This window comes from Quercus suber, unplaced genomic scaffold (genome assembly GCF_002906115.3).
Source record: "Quercus suber isolate HL8 unplaced genomic scaffold, Cork oak 2.0 scaffold_28, whole genome shotgun sequence".
Classification (NCBI taxonomy): domain Eukaryota; kingdom Viridiplantae; phylum Streptophyta; class Magnoliopsida; order Fagales; family Fagaceae; genus Quercus; species Quercus suber.
In genome coordinates, this window is record NW_027069493.1 from 1,879,351 (window position 1) to 1,897,514 (window position 18,164).

An 18,164-nucleotide genomic window follows, 5' to 3' on the forward strand; every position below is an offset into this window, starting at 1 on the left:
AATTGAATAGCTTCCAATCCGATGGACAAAATGCGCTTCATCTCTAATGGTACATGAATATTATTTGAATGCATGAGAATCTATCATGAATATCATTTTTTTTTAATTATTATTTTTCTTGGTGACTAAATTTTAAGACTACTTGCTAGAAAATATACTCATCTATAAAAATTAGAATTGTATGTGCCTAAACAGAAACACGTATTAATATGGCTGAACTAGGTGAAATTGAACTGAAGCAAGAATTGTCTATTTAATGTGGCCAGTTACTTTTGAATGTGCCAAAACAGAAACAAAGTTAAGATAGTTGAACCAGGTGAAATGGATCAAACAATTTTAACTGAAGCAGGAATTATCTTTTTAAATTAGGGGAAAAAAAATTGTGCCGTTCGCCTCATTTTAGAGTCTTAACACAACCACTGCCCACTATAACCATAACATGGAGTCCTACTATCAAATAATAACAATGACTTACATATATGAAATGTAATCAAATCACACCAGCAAATCTATCATGGGTCTTTAGATGAAAAATAAAAAATAAAAAATAAATTACAAAACTCTGTGACATCCTACAAGAATTTGTATGTATGCATGTATGATCTTTTACCTCCACGGAAGCCACCGTTGGGTAGTTCAGGCAGAATTGAATAATGGTATAACAATTTCTGAAATGAAAAGAAAAAACTAGATCTGCATTTGTTTCTTTTTCTTTTTCTTATTCATTTTTTTTAAATGATACTACAGAAATTTGCGAAAACATTTGAGGAAGTAGATTGTTGATTGTGAAGTTCTCTTTTTCAAGTACAATAAGCAGCACTTCAAACCATCCACAGTTTAGAAATTTCCTGCAGCCAAAGCATTGGTGGGCAAAATAGGTTGCAGATGATTCGTAGCCGTGGTAAGATGGATAATGTCATCAAGTCCAGCAAAGCATCGTTAGCTCTCTAGACTGAACTCATTATCATCCTCTGGATTCTCAGGCGAGTATGTCTGTGGAAAGACTTCTTCAAGGGGATACATCTTCTGAAATAGCTGCCAAAGTACCAGAACCACCACCAGATTCTAGTCAGTAAGTCAACATAAGAAAATAAGCAAAATGCCTCAATAGATTAAACTTATGGCAAGACAAGTAAGAGAAAAAGAGAGAGAGAGAGACCATTAACAAAAATACAATCAATGAAAGATAGTCATCCGATTATACAATTATTTTGTTTCATATCCTCCCCAACTTTCATTGCGTGGGGGATGTCCCAAAAATGACTAGTTTATGCTATGAAGTAAGATGTAGTAATGTTGAGAAATACCACAACTCATACATGGTAAAAAGAAACATGGAACTTTATGAAGGTCAAATTAAAGATAAAATACCTTCAAAGTTGCATGCAAAATATTATTGTAATTAAGATTTCCATCTGGCATGGGAGACCCTTGCCTATAAGGTATGAAACAACAACACAAAAACTCAGCTTGATGACATTGGCAAAAGACCAGCAACTGGCTTGACCAGAACTCCACTGACAGTGTTTTGCAAAATTCAAAATTTACCAGCAAAAACAGAAAGGTCCATTCTACTTCTACATCACTGATACCCAGGGGCAAAATTGACCCTCTTCCTAGTTTGTCCCCTCCTCCAACTTTGGCTTGTGTGATTTCCATCGTCTTGGAACCTATAGCTTTTGTTACTCATTTCATGTGGATGAGAACATCCCCTCTTCCGGCTACCCTCATTCCAGGTTCCCCTACCTCCACCAGCTCTACTAAATTCCCGACGCTTTAGTTCATAATTAGTTTTGTCCCACCGTTTCCCACCCCATCCATTTCCCCCACCACAATTATTCCATCTAGATCTGCTTTCCCAAGGATGATCACCATTATCCAAATTTTTTGGCTCCTGCCGGTTCCAGCCCCAACCTTTATTCCCAAAATCCCCCCATCCTTTATCCTCCACAAAAGCAACACCCTGATAGCCACGTCCCCAAGGATTGTTGCCATGATCCCACTGATTCATGATGTTTCCCACCTGTTTTAAACCCCATACCTTGTCCACACAATTTCCCCATCCATTATCCACCATACCTCCATTGCCTTGAGTGAAGCTGCGCCCCCAAGGATTGTTATCATCATTCAAAATTTTTAAATCTTTGTTATTATCTTCCCACTGCTTCCATCCTTGTGCATTAATATTCAGAGTTCCACTATCCTGCATATTGTTACATTCCCATCCTTGTGCTTTATTTTTCAGAGCTCCACTACCCTGCATATTGTTACATTCCCAAGGATTGTTTTCTTGGTTCATATAATGCCCCTCTGAAGGAACAGACACCGATTTTTTTATCCTTTTGTTTTTATACCCCAAATTCAAATTCTCTTCTCCCTCATCAGGAGCAAAGTACACTTGATCCAATTCATTAATCAGTTCATGATCAATTTTAGTATTCCAATCTATTTCATCAATATAAATATCGGGATCAGGCGGAGAGATTTCACAGGGGAGGTTATTCATCTTTGCCCAAAAACGTTTCTTTGCATTTTGGAGTGCTTCTTCGCCAGCAGAATCATCCCAACTGAGAATATTTTTATGGCAGAACATAAAATTCTTGGTATCTACTATCTTCCCCCATGGTATTGTTCCAACCAAACTGCAGAATTTCTTTTCCCATAAAGGCACGCCATCTTTCCATTCTATAGAGGGGAAAACAAACAATTTATGAGCTCACTAAGATCCATTATTGTTTCTGATAAGAATCCACTAACTAAACAAAATGAGTTGAGAATATATATGAAAAAAGGAGAACAAGAAACCCCATGAACTAGAACAACTTTCTTCACCAGTAAATAAATTTAGGGTAAAATATCATTTTCGTTCCTGAACTATCACAAAAGTTCGTTTTTTGTCCCTAAACTTTCAAAAGTTCGTTTTTTGTCCCTAAACTATTACAAAAGTTCGTTTTTCGTCCCTAAACTTTCAAAAGTTCGTTTTTCGTCCCTAAACTTTTCCAAATGTATTGATTTTCGTCCCTCCGTGGCTTGACGAGTGCTGATGTGGGAGGGACGAAAATCAATACATTTGGAAAAGTTTAGGGACGAAAAACGAACTTTTGAAAGTTTAGGGATGAAAAACGAACTTTTGTAATAGTTTAAGGACGAAAAACGAACTTTTGAAAGTTGAGGGACGAAAAACAAACTTTTGTGATAGTTTAGGGATGAAAATGATATTTTACCCATAAATTTATTTTAAGGAAAAGAAATGTAGCATTGAAATCGATGAACAATGTTCAACATGCAGAATATCATGAGAATCACACAACCATCTAGAAGAAAGTCTCTCTATTCACTATCTTAACACCAAACAGCCATCAAACCCTACTGAAGAATTCTTCACAATATTATCGAGAACCTTAACTTAGTGTAGAACTTCTTAAAGACCCTACATCAACATTAGTATCGAAGCCCATTAAAGCTTCTGTCTTGCATCACCTATCTCATGCAATCAGCCCTTCTAGAAGGAGAAATACGAGAATATAATGAATCCATAAGAGATTCGAATTTTGTACTCCCTTTAATCATTGAAATTATGGATGAACATGAGATTCCAAAAAGAAATCATGTCCTCCCTTCTAGAGCACCATGGAGAGGACAATGAAGCTTCCTTATCCCCCAGGATTCCCAACTTTGTACTAATTCAAAGTGGAGAACTTGTCCTAGCCCGCTCTAACTCCGTTCCAAAGACTACACCCATGTGGCTTATGCACATCCAAAGTAGACCAACCAGCTCCCAATTCCCCATATTGAGCAGCAACTACACATCTCCAAGAATAGCTACCCTCCCCATCAGACCCCCATAACCACTTACCTATTAATGCTTGGTTAAATGTGGTTATCTTCCTCATAGCCAACCCTACCCAAATCCCAAAGCCATTTGAATTTAATTCTCATGGTTACAAGTCCTAAAATTCCTTCAATTCTATTAACTGCTTAACCCAGTAGGCACACCAGCATGCATAAAAAATATGATTAAGGTCAGTGTCTACTGTCCATTCTATTATCAAGGGTGCATCTGTTATAGCACAAAAATTATTGCTTTTGTTGATGAATACTTAGCAACAGACAAACGAGGACACAAATTGGAGGTGATTTACGGTTTTGAACCAGCTAGTTAAACCTATTTAACGGACAAAATCGCGTCACCCAAAACTAGAAGATCCATGGATTAATTACAATTAGCAGCAAGTAACACGTGGACAATATCCTAATCTTAGTAAGTAGTGTACAAGGTGACAACATGACTAAATTACTATACAATGATAAGTTAAGTCCAACCTCCAACAGTCCTCCCAACAAGATCAGAATATAACTTTAATTAGTCAGAAATCTTAACAGAAGTTGAAGAAAAGGAAAATCCATAAATACACAAATGCTCCAAGGAATCTATATATAAATGGAAATGTGAATTAAAGCATATAATTTTCAGTGGCATTAAATTAAATCTGCAAAAGATATAATTTTGAGATGAGAATACACTTTCTGGCTTCATCCTTCTAAAGATTACTGAATGCAAATGCCATAATTGTTAATATAGGTAATGTCCAATTCACAATAAACATTCAACAATTTTGATATAGATTTGGCTGTCTATTCAAAAAAATAGAGGACAATTCCTATTCCTTTCTTTTTCATTTATTACTTTCTTTAATTCTTTCTCTCATAGCTAAACATTCCAAAGACATAAAATTTATTAAAATTCAATTTCTTAACTATTCCAACATTTTCTTAGCAACCAAACAGAACAACAATAACAAACAAACTCAAGAAACTAGTAAAAAAAAAAAAAACTACTGTAACTAAGATTTCAGATCAAAACCCGTCAAGAAAAATACCAAAAAAAAACTAAAACCCAGTTCACAAAAAGGACCAAAATCTTGAAAAAGAAAGAAAAAAAGAGTAACCTGGAGGAGGTACAGTGTCGTAAACAGGCGACCTTGGAGCTCGCCGTTGACGGAAAATTCTTCGATTTTTCCAATTACCCATTACACCCAAATGCACAAAACTCAAAACCCAACAAAGAAAACAAAGAAAAGAAAGAAGACCCTTCTCCTTAAGCCTCTCTTCTTCTCATTTTTATAGAAGAGAAAGAGAGAGGACTGAGAAAACAAAAGACAGATATACTTTGAGAACAAGGTTTTTGAAGTACAAGCAAAGAAGATTTACCACAGAGAGAGAGAGAGTGAGATTGACATTGACAATGGGGTTTCTGGTTTCTGAAGGGACTGGTTGACCTTGGTAAAATTGTTTTGTTTTTGTTTTCGTTGTTTTTTTTTTTTTTTTTTTTTTTTTTTTTTTTTTTTTTTTTTTTTTTTTTTTTTTTTGTGGGTGGCTGTAAAATTTGTGTTTATTCTGTTTTTTATAGCCATGAATCATAACATGTATTAAAGTTGTGAAAATATTTGTGATACTGGATTTATTCATTTATTGTAAGAGCAATGTTTGGTCCAAATCTACGCAATTATAAATTATATTACAACATTTTTATAAACTGTTATTGTAACTAATTTTTTATTGGTTCTAGACTGGACTTACCAATAATATTACTTTTTTCTTTACTAATAATTATTCACCACATTAGTAATTTATACATAATTTATTTGTTTACCAATAATCATTTACTAGCTTCTCAAAAAAAAAAAAAAATCATTCACTATATTAGCGATTTATAACAATTTTTGTAAAAAAAAAAATCTATATCTCTATTATTTTTCTTATTTTTATATTATCTATTAATAATCTACCACATCTGTTGTCTTTTTTTTCTTTTTCGATTTACTTTCTCTTATTTTAAAGAGCTACCATGCAATATTTTTTTTCATGTACTTTCTCCTAAAAAAAATATTAACATGATAGATTGGGATTAAAATGACAATGAGTGAGGAACTAAAATTATTAATGTTAACAAAATACAAAAATTAAAAATGAAAATGAGAGCATAAAATAATTATTTCTTAATACGTTTTAAATGGATCATTTATTAAAATAAAATTTGACATTCTTTTAAATCTTAAAAATAATCTATGATTGATTTTATATACTAATTATGGCATTCCAACTTTTTTAAAGGAAATTTTAGAAACATTCAAACTAAATTGAAACATGAAATCATACACAAAATCCAAATTAAATCAAAGAATATAATTGAATAGCTTCCAATCCGATGGACAAAATGCGCTTTATCTCTAATGATACATGAATATTATTTGAATGCATGAGAATCTATCATGAATATCATTTTTTTTTTTAATTATTATTTTTCTTGGTGACTAAATTTTAAGACTACTTGCTAGAAAATATACTCATCTATAAAAATTAGAATTGTATGTGACTAAACAGAAACACGTATTAATATGGCTGAACTAGGTGAAATTGAACTGAAGCAAGAATTGTCTATTTAATGTGGCCAGTTACTTTTGAATGTGCCAAAACAGAAACAAAGTTAAGATGGTTGAACCAGGTGAAATGGATCAAACAATTTTAACTGAAGCAGGAATTATCTTTTTAAATTAGGGGGAAAAAAAAATGTGCCGTTCGCCTCATTTTAGAGTCTTAACACAACCACTGCCCACTATAACCATAACATGGAGTCCTACTATCAAATAATAACAATGACTTACATATATGAAATGCAATCAAATCACACCAGCAAATCTATCATGGGTCCTTAGATGAAAAATAAAAAATAAAAAATAAATTACAAAACTCTGTGACATCCTACAAGAATTTGTATGTATGCATGTATGATCATTTACACTTTAATACAGGTGCCACGGAAGCCACCGTTGGGTAGTTCAGGTAGAATTGAATAATGGTATAACAATTTCTGAAATGAAAAGAAAAAACTAGATCTGCATTTGTTTCTTTTTCTTTTTCTTATTCATTTTTTTTAAATGATACTACAGAAATTTGCGAAAACATTTGAGGAAGTAGATTGTTGATTGTGAAGTTCTCTTTTTCAAGTACAATAAGCAGCACTTCAAACCATCCACAGTTTAGCAATTTCCTGCAGCCAAAGCATTGGTGGGCAAAATAGGTTGCAGATGATTCGTAGCCTTGATAAGATGGATAATGTCATCAAGTCCAGCAAAGCATCGTTAGCTCTCTAGACTGAACTCATTATCATCCTCAGGATTCTCAGGCGAGTATGTCTCTGGAAAGACTTCTTCAAGGGGATACATCTTCTGAAATAGCTGCCAAAGTACCAGAACCACCACCAAATTCTAGTCAGTAAGTCAACATAAGAAAATAAGCAAAATGCCTCAATAGATTAAACTTATGGCAAGACAAGTAAGAGAAAAAGAGAGAGTGAGAGACCATTAACAAAAATACAATCAATGAAAGATAGTCATCCGGTCATCCGATTATACAATTATTTTGTTTCATACCCTCCCGAACTTTCATTGCGTGGGAGATGTCCCAAAAATGACTAGTTTATGCTATGAAGTAAGATGTAGTAATGTTGAGAAATACCACAACTCATACATGGTAAAAAGAAACATGGAACTTTATGAAGGTCAAATTAAAGATAAAATACCTTCAAAGTTGCATGCAAAATATTATTGTAATTAAGATTTCCATCTGGCATGGGAGCGGAGCTGATAGATTCAAAGTGGTCCTGGAATCAACATAAAATGCTTATCAGATTGCAACACATGTCAACCATAATGCTACACAAACACAAATCACATTTACTGCAGGTTTCAGCAAAGTTTATGCTATGAAGTAAGATGTAGTAATGTTGAGAAATACCACAACTCATACATGGTAAAAAGAAACATGGAACTTTATGAAGGTCAAATTAAAGATAAAATACCTTCAAAGTTGCATGCAAAATATTATTGTAATTAAGATTTCCATCTGGCATGGGAGCGGAGCTGATAGATTCAAAGTGGTCCTGGAATCAACATAAAATGCTTATCAGATTGCAACACATGTCAACCATAATGCTACACAAACACAAATCACATTTACTGCAGGTTTCAGCAATAAGGTCAACATGCATGAGCTCTGAAGTCATATACATTAGGGCTTTTAAGTCCTATCCATTAGGTTACCTCTCCAGTCTTCTCGTGTTTAATTTTCATTTTTATTCATTACAAAAGCACTCAGTGAGTCTTGCATCCACAACCTCATCCTCCATCTCATACATGTGCAAGGAGGAAGTGCTATTTGAGCTAGAGCACATTGGATATCCTATCTGCATGTTTACCTTATTCATTTTGATCCTCATGTTATTATTATTATTATTTCTATAAGTAACTGAAAAATATTAATGAAGAGAAAAAGACAGTGCTCCCATTATATATCTATTTTTGATCCTCATGTAATTAGGAAAAGAAAAGGTGATCTCTTTATCTATCAGTGATAATCCCCCAGGCCTAATGCAGGCATGTATGTAAATTACAGCATCAATCCCACAAGGGTCCTCAAAAAGAGAGGTTCAACCTGATTAGGGTTAGGGGTTTTTCTACTTCTTTTGGGAGAGGGAAGGGGGGGACAAATCAAATGCACATACTCTGTACAACTATAACATCATAATCTATAAAATAGAGTCTAAAAGTATAAGACTTCTGCTGAGAAGCACACCATGGTAAGTTCCTGAATATACAACGCCTTCCAAAGTACGGTGGGCTTTTCTTCTGCTGAATTTTCATTGTGAACTGTTGTACTACTTTCAGGATGTGCAGACTCAGGTAGTGTGAGAAGAGAATCCATGGCAGTATTTAGTAACTTTTGACCTTGGTTGGCATCATGATACAATGTGGAAAAGTATATTACAAACCTAAAAAAAGAGAAGGGAACAATGTCAACACACATTTCACTAAGGGAATCCATATATTAATGCTAGAGTCACATGAGCATGGAGAAAAAGGAGTCAATAACCATAATCAATTATTCAGACACATTATAGTACATATCTCTGCACAATTAGCACCATGTATCCCATCATAACCAAAGGCCAAATGCAACACTCCTTAAATCATAACAGTGTAAAAAAAGGCATTCTTCCAATTAAATATTTGTGTCACACAATCACATTCTCAGAAAAAAGAATATGGCTCCTCCTTTCATATCATTTTTTCTTTTATTGGGGAAGCCGGGGGGTTGGGGGGGAAGCAGGAAGCAGGATGTTGGACATCACAACTAATTCAAACAACAGGACCATGATATATTCTTATAAACATTCTCTTATTAGGAGCAACCTTCATTCAATGCTCACTTGCAAAATCAGGATCACATCAAAATTTCATTTAGGGTAAATTAAACCAAATCTCCCTAGGGGTTTGTATAAAGGCAATAAATAAATCCATGCTCTCTCACTCCGTGACTTCTCTAACGGAATATATTATTTAGCCTATTTGGTTTGGATAAGTGATCTCAATTTATAATTAATTAAAGTTTTAGAAAAATATGAGTTTATTTGTCAAGTTCATATCAATTTTATTATCAAACTCATAAATAAGCCTGATTTAACTTATTTGTTACTTTTGTATCGAACCTTAGTGTTCACAAGCTTGTTTATGAACAATATTTTTTACTTGAGCTCGACTCGTTTATTAAACAAGCTTAAAACTAAAGTTTAAGCTTGGCTTATTTATAAATAAACAAACATTAACGAGCTTTTTATCGAGTCAAGTTCAAGCTGTTTATGAACAGCTTGGTTCATTTACAACCTAACCATGATGTTGTGTCGGTCTGATTTATGAGTTAGTCAGTAGCACAAATTTTTCGACAACTTTGTTACATGACAAGTCTTGAACGATGGAAATGAAATAGTGGGAGTTGTCATATAGCAAATTTGTGAAAAAATTTCGTAGATTAGATCTTATTCATTTATTGTAAGAGCAAGTCTCTGAGTCTAAATCTTACGCTGGTATAAATTATATTTACAACATTTTTATAAAGTGTTATTGTGACCAACTTCTTATGTTCTGATCTGACTACCAATAATATTATTTTTTTATTAATAATTACTCACCACATAGTAATTTGTCACATAATTTATTTTTTATCCAATAATCACACACTATGTATGCATGTATGATCTTTTACACTTTAATACAGGTGCCACGGAGCCACCGTTGGGAGTTCAGTAGATTGAATAATGGTATAACATTTCTGAAATGAAAAGAAAAACTAGATCTGAAACAATTTATGAGCTCACTAAGATCCATTATTGTTTCTGATAAGAATCCACTAACTAAACAAAATGAGTTGAGAATATATATGAAAAAAGGAGAACAAGAAACCCCATGAACTAGAACAACTTTCTTCATCAGTAAATAAATTTATTTTAAGGAAAAGAAATGTAGCATTGAAATCAATGAACAATGTTCAACATATGCAGAATATCATGAGAATCACACAACCATCTAGAAGAAAGTTTCTCTCCATTCACTATCTTAACACCAAACAGCCATCAAACCCTACTGAAGAATTCTTCATGATATTATCGAGAACCTTAACTCAGTGTTGAAATTTTTAAAGACCCTACATCAAAATTAGTATTAAAGCCCATTAAAGCTTCTGTCTTGCATCACCTATCTCATGCAATCAGCCCTTCTAGAAGGAGAAATATGAGAATATAATGAATCCATAAGAGATTCGAAATTTGTACTCCCTTTAATCATTGAAATTATGGATGAACATGAGATTCCAAAAAGAAATCATGTCCTCCCTTCTAGAGCACCATGGAGAGGACACTGAAGCTTCCTTATCCCCCAGGATTCCCAACTTTGTACTAATTCAAAGTGGAGAACTTGTCCTAGCCCGCTCTAACTCTTTTCCAAAGACTACACCCATGTGGCTTATGCACATCCAAAGTAGACCAACCATCTCCCAATTCCCCACATTGAGCAGCAACTACACATCTCCAAGAATAGCTACCCTCCCCATCAGACCCCCATAACTACTTACCTATTAGTGCTTGGTTAAACGTGGTTATCTTCCTTATAGCCAACCCTACCCAAATCCCAAAGCCTTTTGAATTTAATTCTCATGGTTACAAGTCCTAAAATTCCTTCAATTCTATTTACTGCTTAACTCAGTAGGCACACCAACATGCATAAAAAATATGATTAAGGTCAGTGTCTACTGTCCATTCTATTATCAAGGGTGCACCTGTTATAGCACAAAAATTATTGCTTTTGTTGACGAATACTTAGCGACAGACAAAAGAGGACACAAATTGGGAGTGATTTATGGTTTTCAACCAGCTAGTTAAACCTATTAAGGACAAAATCGCATGACCAAAACTAGAAGATCCATGGAATTTATTCCATCTGAAAATCAAGGATTAATTACAATTAGCAGCAAGTAATAGGTGGACAATATCCTAATCTTAGTAAGTAATGTACAAGGTGACAACATGACTAAATTACTATAAAATGATAAGGTAAGTCCAACCTCCAACGGTCCTCCCGACAAGACCAGAGTATAACTTTAATTAGTCAGAAATCTTATCAGCAGTTGAAGAAAATGAAAGTCCGTAAATACACAAATGCTCCAAGGAATCTATATATAAATGGAAATGTGTATTAAAGCATATAATTTTCAGTGGCATTAAATTAAATCTGCAAAAGATATAATTTTGAGATGAGAATAAACTTTCTGGCTACATCCTTCTAATGATTACTGAATGCAAATGCCATAATTGTTAATATAGGTAATGTCCAATTCACAATAAACATTCTACAATTTTGATATAGATTTGGCTGTGTAAAACTACGCTATGTATCTATTCAAAAAAATAGAAGACAATTCCTATTCCTTTCTTTTTCATTTATTACTTTCTTTAATTCTTTCTCTCATAGCTAAACATTCCAAAGACATAAAATTTATAAAAATTCAATATCTTAACTATTCCAACATTTTCTTAGCAACCAAACAGAACAACAATAACAAACAAACTCAAGAAACTAGTAAAAAAAAAAAAAAAACTACTGTAACTAAGATTTCAGATCAAAACCCATCAAGAAAAATACCAAAAAAACTAAAACCCAGTTCACAAAAAGGACTAAAATCTTGAAAAAGAAAGGAAAAAAAAGAGTAACCTGGAGGAGGTACAGTGTCGTAAACAGGCGTCCTTGGAGCTCGTCGTTCACAGAAAATTCTTCGATTTTTCCAATTACCCATTACACCCAAATGCACAAAACTCAAAACCTAACAAATAAAACAAAGAAGACCCGTATCCTTAAGCCTCTCTTCTTCTCATTTTATAGAAGAGAAAGAGAGAGAACTGAGAAAACAAAAGACAGATATACTTCGAGAACAAGGTTTTTGAAGTACAAGCAAAGAAGCAAAAAATGAATGGCCTTGGCTAAGAAGTTTTAGAGATTAATGGCCTTAGCTAAGAAGATTTACCACAGAGTGAGAGAGACACAGTGAGATTGAGTAATGAATGTTCAAGTTCGGGACGACCGCAAAAATAGAACGTTCACACTTAACTTCAGCTTAATACAAGCCTACAAATAATATTCAAAGTTAAACTCGTTATTAAGTATAGAAGAATAAACTCGGCTTGACTTGGCTTGATTCGTTAGTCAAGCCAAATTTAAACTCAATATCAAGTCCAAACTTAAGCTCAATATCATGCTTTTGAGCTTGAGATCCAACATAAATATATTATCAAGCTTATATCAAGTTTATTATTTAGCCTATTTGGTTTGGATAAGTGATCTCAATTTATAATTAATTAAAGTTTTAGAAAAATATGAGTTTATTTGTCAAGTTCATATCAATTTTATTATCAAACTCATAAATAAGCCTGAATTTAACTTATTTTGTTACTTTTGTATCGAACCTTAGTGTTCACAAGCTTGTTTATGAACAATATTTTTTACTTGAGCTCGACTCGTTTATTAAACAAGCTTAAAACTAAAGTTTAAGCTTGGCTTATTTATAAATAAACAAACATTAACGAGCTTTTTATCGAGTCAAGTTCAAGCTGTTTATGAACAGCTTGGTTCATTTACAACCCTAACCATGATGTTGTGTCGGTCTGATTTATGAGTTAGTCCAGTAGCACAAATTTTTCGACAACTTTGTTACATGACAAGTCTTGAACGATGGAAATGAAATAGTGGGAGTTGTCATATAGCAAAATTGTGAAAAAGTTCGTAGCATTAAACTTACTCTTCATTTATTGTAAGAGCAAGCTCTAGTCTAAATTTACGTGGCTATAAATTATTTTACAATATTTTTATAAAGTGTTATTGTGACCAACTTCTTACTAGTTCTTGTCTGAGCTTACCAATAATATTATTTTTTTATTTACTAATAATTACTCACCACATCAATAATTTGCACATTATTTATTTATTTACCAATAATCACACACTATGTATGCATGTATGATCTTTTACACTTTAATACAGGTGCCACGGCAGCCACCGTTGGGCAGTTCATGTAGAGTTGAATAATGGTATAACAGTTTCTGAAATGAAAAAAACTAGATCTGCATTTGTTTCTTTTTCCTTTTTTTTTTTTTAAATGATACAACAGAAATTTGCAAAAACATTTGAGGAAGTAGATTGTTGATTGTGAAGTTCTCTTTTTCAAGTAAAATAAGCAGCATTTCAAACCATCCAAGGTTTAGCAATTTCCTGCAGCCAAAGCATTGGTGGGCAAAATAAGATGATTCATAGCCGTGGTAAGATGGATTATGTCATCAAGTCCAGCAAAGCATCGTTAGCTCTCTAGACTGAACTCATTATTATCCTCAGGATTCTCAGGCGAGGCTGTCTCTGGAAAGACTTCTTCAAGGGGATACATCTTCTGAAATAGCTGCCAAAGTACCAGAACCACCACCAAATTCTAGTCAGTAAGTCAACATATGAAAATAAGCATAATCCCTCAATAGATTAAACTTATGGCAAGACAAGTAAGAGAAAAGGCGAGAGAGACCATTAACAAAAAATACAATCAATGAAAGATAGTCATCCGATTACATAATTATTTTGTTTCATTTATCCTCCCGAACTTTCATTGCATGGGGGATGTCCCAAAAGGGCCAAAACAGACTAGCTTATGCTATGAAGTAAGTTGTAGTAATGTTGAGAAGTACCACAACTCATACATGGTAAGAAGAAACATGAAACTTTATGAAGGTCAAATTAAAGATAAAATACCTTCAAAGTTGCATGCAAAATATTATTGTAATTAAGATTTCCATCTGGCATGGGAGTGGAGCTGATAGATTCAAAGTGGTCCTGGAATCAACATAAAATGCTTATCAGATTGCAACACATGTCAACCATAATGCTAGACATACACAAATCACATTTACTGCAGGTTTCAGCAATAAGGTCAACATGCATAAGCTCTGAAGTCTTATCCTTTAGGGCTTTTAAGTCCTATCCATTAGGTTACCTCTCCAGTCTCCTCGTGTTTAATTTTCATTTTTATTCATTACAAAAGCACTCAGTGAGTTGCATCCACAACCTCATCCTCCATCTCATACATGTGCAAGGAGGAAGTGCTATTTGAGCTAAAGCACATTGGCTATCCTATCTGCATGTTTACCTTATTCATTTTGATCCTCATGTTGTTATTATTATTATTATTATTTCCATAAGTAACTGAAATATTTTAATGAAGAGAAAAAGACAGTGCACCCATTATATATCTATTTTTATTCCATGTAATTAGGAAAAGAAAAAGTGATCTCTTTATCTATCAGTGATAATCCCCCAGGCCTAATGCAGGCATATATGTAAATTACAGCATCAATCCCACAAGGGTCCTCAAAAAGAGAGGTTCAACCTGATTAGGGTTAGGGGTTTTTCTACTTCTTTTGGGAGAGGGAAGGGGGGGACAAATCAAATGCACATACTCTGTACAACTATAACATCATAATCTATAAAATAGAGTCTAAAAGTATAAGACTTCTGCTGAGAAGCAAACCATGGTAAGCTCCTGAATATACAACGCCTTCCAAAGTACGGTGGGCTTTTCTTCTGCTGAATTTTCACTGTGAACTGTTGTACTACTTTCAGGATGTGCAGACTCAGGTAGTGAAGAGGTTCAACCTGATTAGGGTTAGGGGTTTTTCTACTTCTTTTGGGAGAGGGAAGGGGGGGACAAATCAAATGCACATACTCTGTACAACTATAACATCATAATCTATAAAATAGAGTCTAAAAGTATAAGACTTCTGCTGAGAAGCAAACCATGGTAAGCTCCTGAATATACAACGCCTTCCAAAGTACGGTGGGCTTTTCTTCTGCTGAATTTTCACTGTGAACTGTTGTACTACTTTCAGGATGTGCAGACTCAGGTAGTGTGAGAAGAGAATCCATGGCAGCATTTAGTAACTTTTCACCTTGGTTGGCATCATGACACAAAGTGGAAAAGTATATTACAAACCTGAAAAAAGAGAAGGGAACAATGTCAACACACATTTCACCATGGGAATCCATATATTAATGCTAGAGTCACATGAGCTTGGAGAAAAAGGAGTCAATAACCATAATCAATTATTCAGCAACATTATAGTACACATCTCTCCGCAATTAACACCATGTATCCCACATCATAACCAAAGGCCAAATGCAACACTCCTTAAATCATAACAGTGTAAAAAACAGCATTCTTCTAATTAAATATTTGTGTCACACAATCACATTCTGAGAAAAAAGAATACGGCTTCTCCTTTTATATCATTTTTTTCTTTTATTGGGGAAGCCGGGGGGTTGGGGGGGAAGCAGGAAGCAGGATGTTGGACATCACAACTAATTCAAACAACAGGACCATGATATATTCTTATAAACATTCTCATATTAGGAGCAACCTTCATTCAATGCTCACTTGCAAAATCAGGATCGCATCAAAATTTAATTTAGGGTAAATTAAACCAAATCTCCCTAGGGGTTTGTATAAAGGCAATAAATAAATCCATGCGTTCTCACTCCGTGACTTCTCTAACAGAATATTAAATTTTTAAAAAAATATTTGTACTCAAATTAAATTTTTTTTTTTCTTAGTTTGAGTAGGAATCTTAAAAAAAAAATGAAATATTCCTTTAGAGAAGTCAGAGTGTAGAGGGGATTGACTTAATTGTTGACTTAATTGCACCCTTGACTTAAACAACTGAGGACAAAATTTTGTGGATCCTACACAAATTATACATGCTTCCTACTGCAACAGACCTATATTGTTATATTGGGCACAGACATAATGCTTCCTGATTGAAATGCACAACCTCCCAAAGATTCCATCATTATGATATACTCATTGGTAAAACATTAAAAACAGAAGACAGATTAACAATTATCTTCAAAAGCTCATAACTTACATGCCCAAAGGACAAACCGCTAAATCGCTACCAATTTGGAGAGCTCGAATTGATGTAACCTGTTCAGGGAACAAAGCTAGAGGGAGGAAAAAAAGTCAGTCTCTCTTTCTCTCTCTTCCTTATTTCATTCAACAAAGAACAGTAATAGCACTAGAACTTGATCTTACATCTAGGAGGATATACCACCAGAAAATTCGATGTTTCAGGCCTTAAGGAACTCTTTGTAATGCATATTCCCCACGCCGCTTTCCTTTTAATACTTCCCAGACCTGGTGGAGATGAAGCTAATGGCAACTGAACTATGAAGGATGGATCCAGGATTAGCTGATGGCTGAATAAGTCTTGACCAGAAGATAATCTAACTCCTTTATAATGCCCAGTACACTGCAAAATTTTCAAGCAATGAGAAGATAAATTTAATACAGATAGCCATAATAAGCTTTTATAATAAACACAATTTAAAAAAATAAAAAACACCCTATGCACCTTGTCCATAAGTACAGCAATTACTGGCATTCGCAGAACCTGCATATTAGAAGTTTCAGATTTTGATGAGCAGCTCTGACCTGGTTATCAGTTTCGTTCAGGAAAAGGTCCGACCTAAGAACGGTTTCCAAATCCGCTTTGTTAACCAGGTGGAAATGACGTGCAAAGGCGTGCGGATCTGCGAAAAGAAAAGTGAAACTCCTATGGTTAATCAACCAAATCGGATATACAGTTATAAAACTTGAAAATACTGAAACCTAGATTGTCTCTTACTTCGAATACCCTACCTGGCTCCCCCTCTACTGTTGGGCAATGAAAACCGTTGTGCCACTCCCCCGACACTATGAGGAAATCTTGGGTCAACCCCTTATTGGAATCAGGAAGACACTGGATGAGACGAACCCTATCATCCCTTGTCTTCATATAGTACATCTTACCCCTCAGGTGATGAAGGTTGTAGCACCAGTTTACATCGTGGTGAGTCAGTCTCAGCCCCATTTTCTCATTCAGGGTATCTACACACCCTAATATTCTAAATACATTCACGGCACACTGAGTAGGAGCCAGGCGGAAATGCCTAAGGTAATTGAGAGTCACTGGCCTCATAGGGATTCTCATCCCTCCCTCTACGAAAGCGACTATCGGGATCACGACTTCACCCTCTCTCCTCCTAATGTACCACTCCCCTTCTTCACAGTACTTCAAACTCACATTATTGGGTATCCCATAGTCAATCATAAATTTGTTCATCATCTCGACGGACTCAACCAACTTCTTAAACTTACCCATCCCCTAAGGACGACTAAAAATTCCAGAAGAAGAAAAGAAGGAATAGAACCAAGGAAAATTTGGGGTTACTGGAAGAAGAAGACTTATAGAATTATGACGACGCTCTTCAGATAGTGTGCAAGTTGAACCAGACTCAAATCATATGCATCAATGGTTGTAAGCGCGAAAATGAGGAAACCAGGCGGTTCAAACAGGTACTTATACTCCCCCTTAGGTTCCCCAAATGTAACTGTTTGCCCATAAAAGCAGGAGATCCCCACCGAACAATTACCATCATACCGTTAAAGTGGGAAATGTGGTGTCGCCAAAATTTAATGTGGGCACACATTAAGTCTTGAAACGCCAAAAACGCGCATCGGGCAGTCGAAAAGTCGCCAGCATTAACACGAACCGAAGTGGGGCGACTCGTCTAGAGGGCCCGCAGGTATCAAAACCCTCCTCCCCGTCCGAGGGAACATGCAGCAGGGTTTTGAGGGGCTATTGTGGGGCCCGTGGGCCTGATAGCCTCGGCCCATCGTGTAGCAGGCCCAAGGCCCACGCCGAGGAA

The 18,164-nt window shown here is 34.9% G+C and overlaps 2 protein-coding genes and 2 long non-coding RNA genes across 4 annotated transcripts; all 4 read right to left on the bottom strand.

Moving 5' to 3' along the window:
• Positions 1-451: 451 nt before the first annotated feature.
• Positions 452-1,428, bottom strand: LOC136065846 (uncharacterized). The gene is made up of 2 exons (XR_010627471.1): positions 1,372-1,428; positions 452-1,035 (listed from the first exon to the last, which is right to left on the bottom strand). It is a non-coding gene; the product is annotated as an uncharacterized LOC136065846 (long non-coding RNA).
• Positions 1,429-1,432: 4 nt separating this feature from the next.
• Positions 1,433-5,375, bottom strand: LOC112029278 (uncharacterized). The gene is made up of 2 exons (XM_024061965.2): positions 4,950-5,375; positions 1,433-2,685 (listed from the first exon to the last, which is right to left on the bottom strand). The coding sequence occupies exons 1-2, from the start codon at positions 5,029-5,031 to the stop codon at positions 1,583-1,585; spliced, it is 1,185 nt and encodes a 394-aa protein (XP_023917733.1). The 5' UTR covers positions 5,032-5,375; the 3' UTR covers positions 1,433-1,582.
• A 1,342-nt stretch (positions 5,376-6,717) lies between these two features.
• On the bottom strand, positions 6,718-16,882 carry LOC136066225 (rab escort protein 1-like). Its single transcript, XM_065770193.1, has 8 exons — positions 16,829-16,882; positions 16,510-16,726; positions 16,343-16,418; positions 15,219-15,414; positions 14,178-14,258; positions 13,741-13,833; positions 7,583-7,663; positions 6,718-7,238 (listed from the first exon to the last, which is right to left on the bottom strand). Exons 1-8 carry the CDS (start codon positions 16,871-16,873, stop codon positions 7,143-7,145), a joined length of 885 nt encoding a protein of 294 aa, XP_065626265.1. The 5' UTR covers positions 16,874-16,882; the 3' UTR covers positions 6,718-7,142.
• LOC136065852 (uncharacterized) lies at positions 7,837-12,510 on the bottom strand. Its single transcript, XR_010627473.1, has 3 exons — positions 12,102-12,510; positions 8,635-8,830; positions 7,837-7,942 (listed from the first exon to the last, which is right to left on the bottom strand). It is a non-coding gene; the product is annotated as an uncharacterized LOC136065852 (long non-coding RNA).
• Positions 16,883-18,164: the final 1,282 nt, after the last annotated feature.

Coding starts and splice junctions, on each gene's coding strand:
- LOC112029278 (XM_024061965.2), bottom strand. CDS start 5,031: ATGGGTAATTGGAAAAATCGAAGAATTTTCCGTCAACGGCGAGCTCCA. Junction 2,686..4,949: donor CGACACTGTACCTCCTCCAG/GTTACTCTTTTT, acceptor TCCCCTCTATAG/AATGGAAAGATGGCGTGCCT.
- LOC136066225 (XM_065770193.1), bottom strand. CDS start 16,873: ATGCAGGTTCTGCGAATGCCAGTAATTGCTGTACTTATGGACAAG. Junction 16,419..16,509: donor GGTGGTATATCCTCCTAGAT/GTAAGATCAAGT, acceptor TCCTCCCTCTAG/CTTTGTTCCCTGAACAGGTT. Junction 14,259..15,218: donor ATATTCAGGAGCTTACCATG/GTTTGCTTCTCA, acceptor TGTTGATTCCAG/GACCACTTTGAATCTATCAG.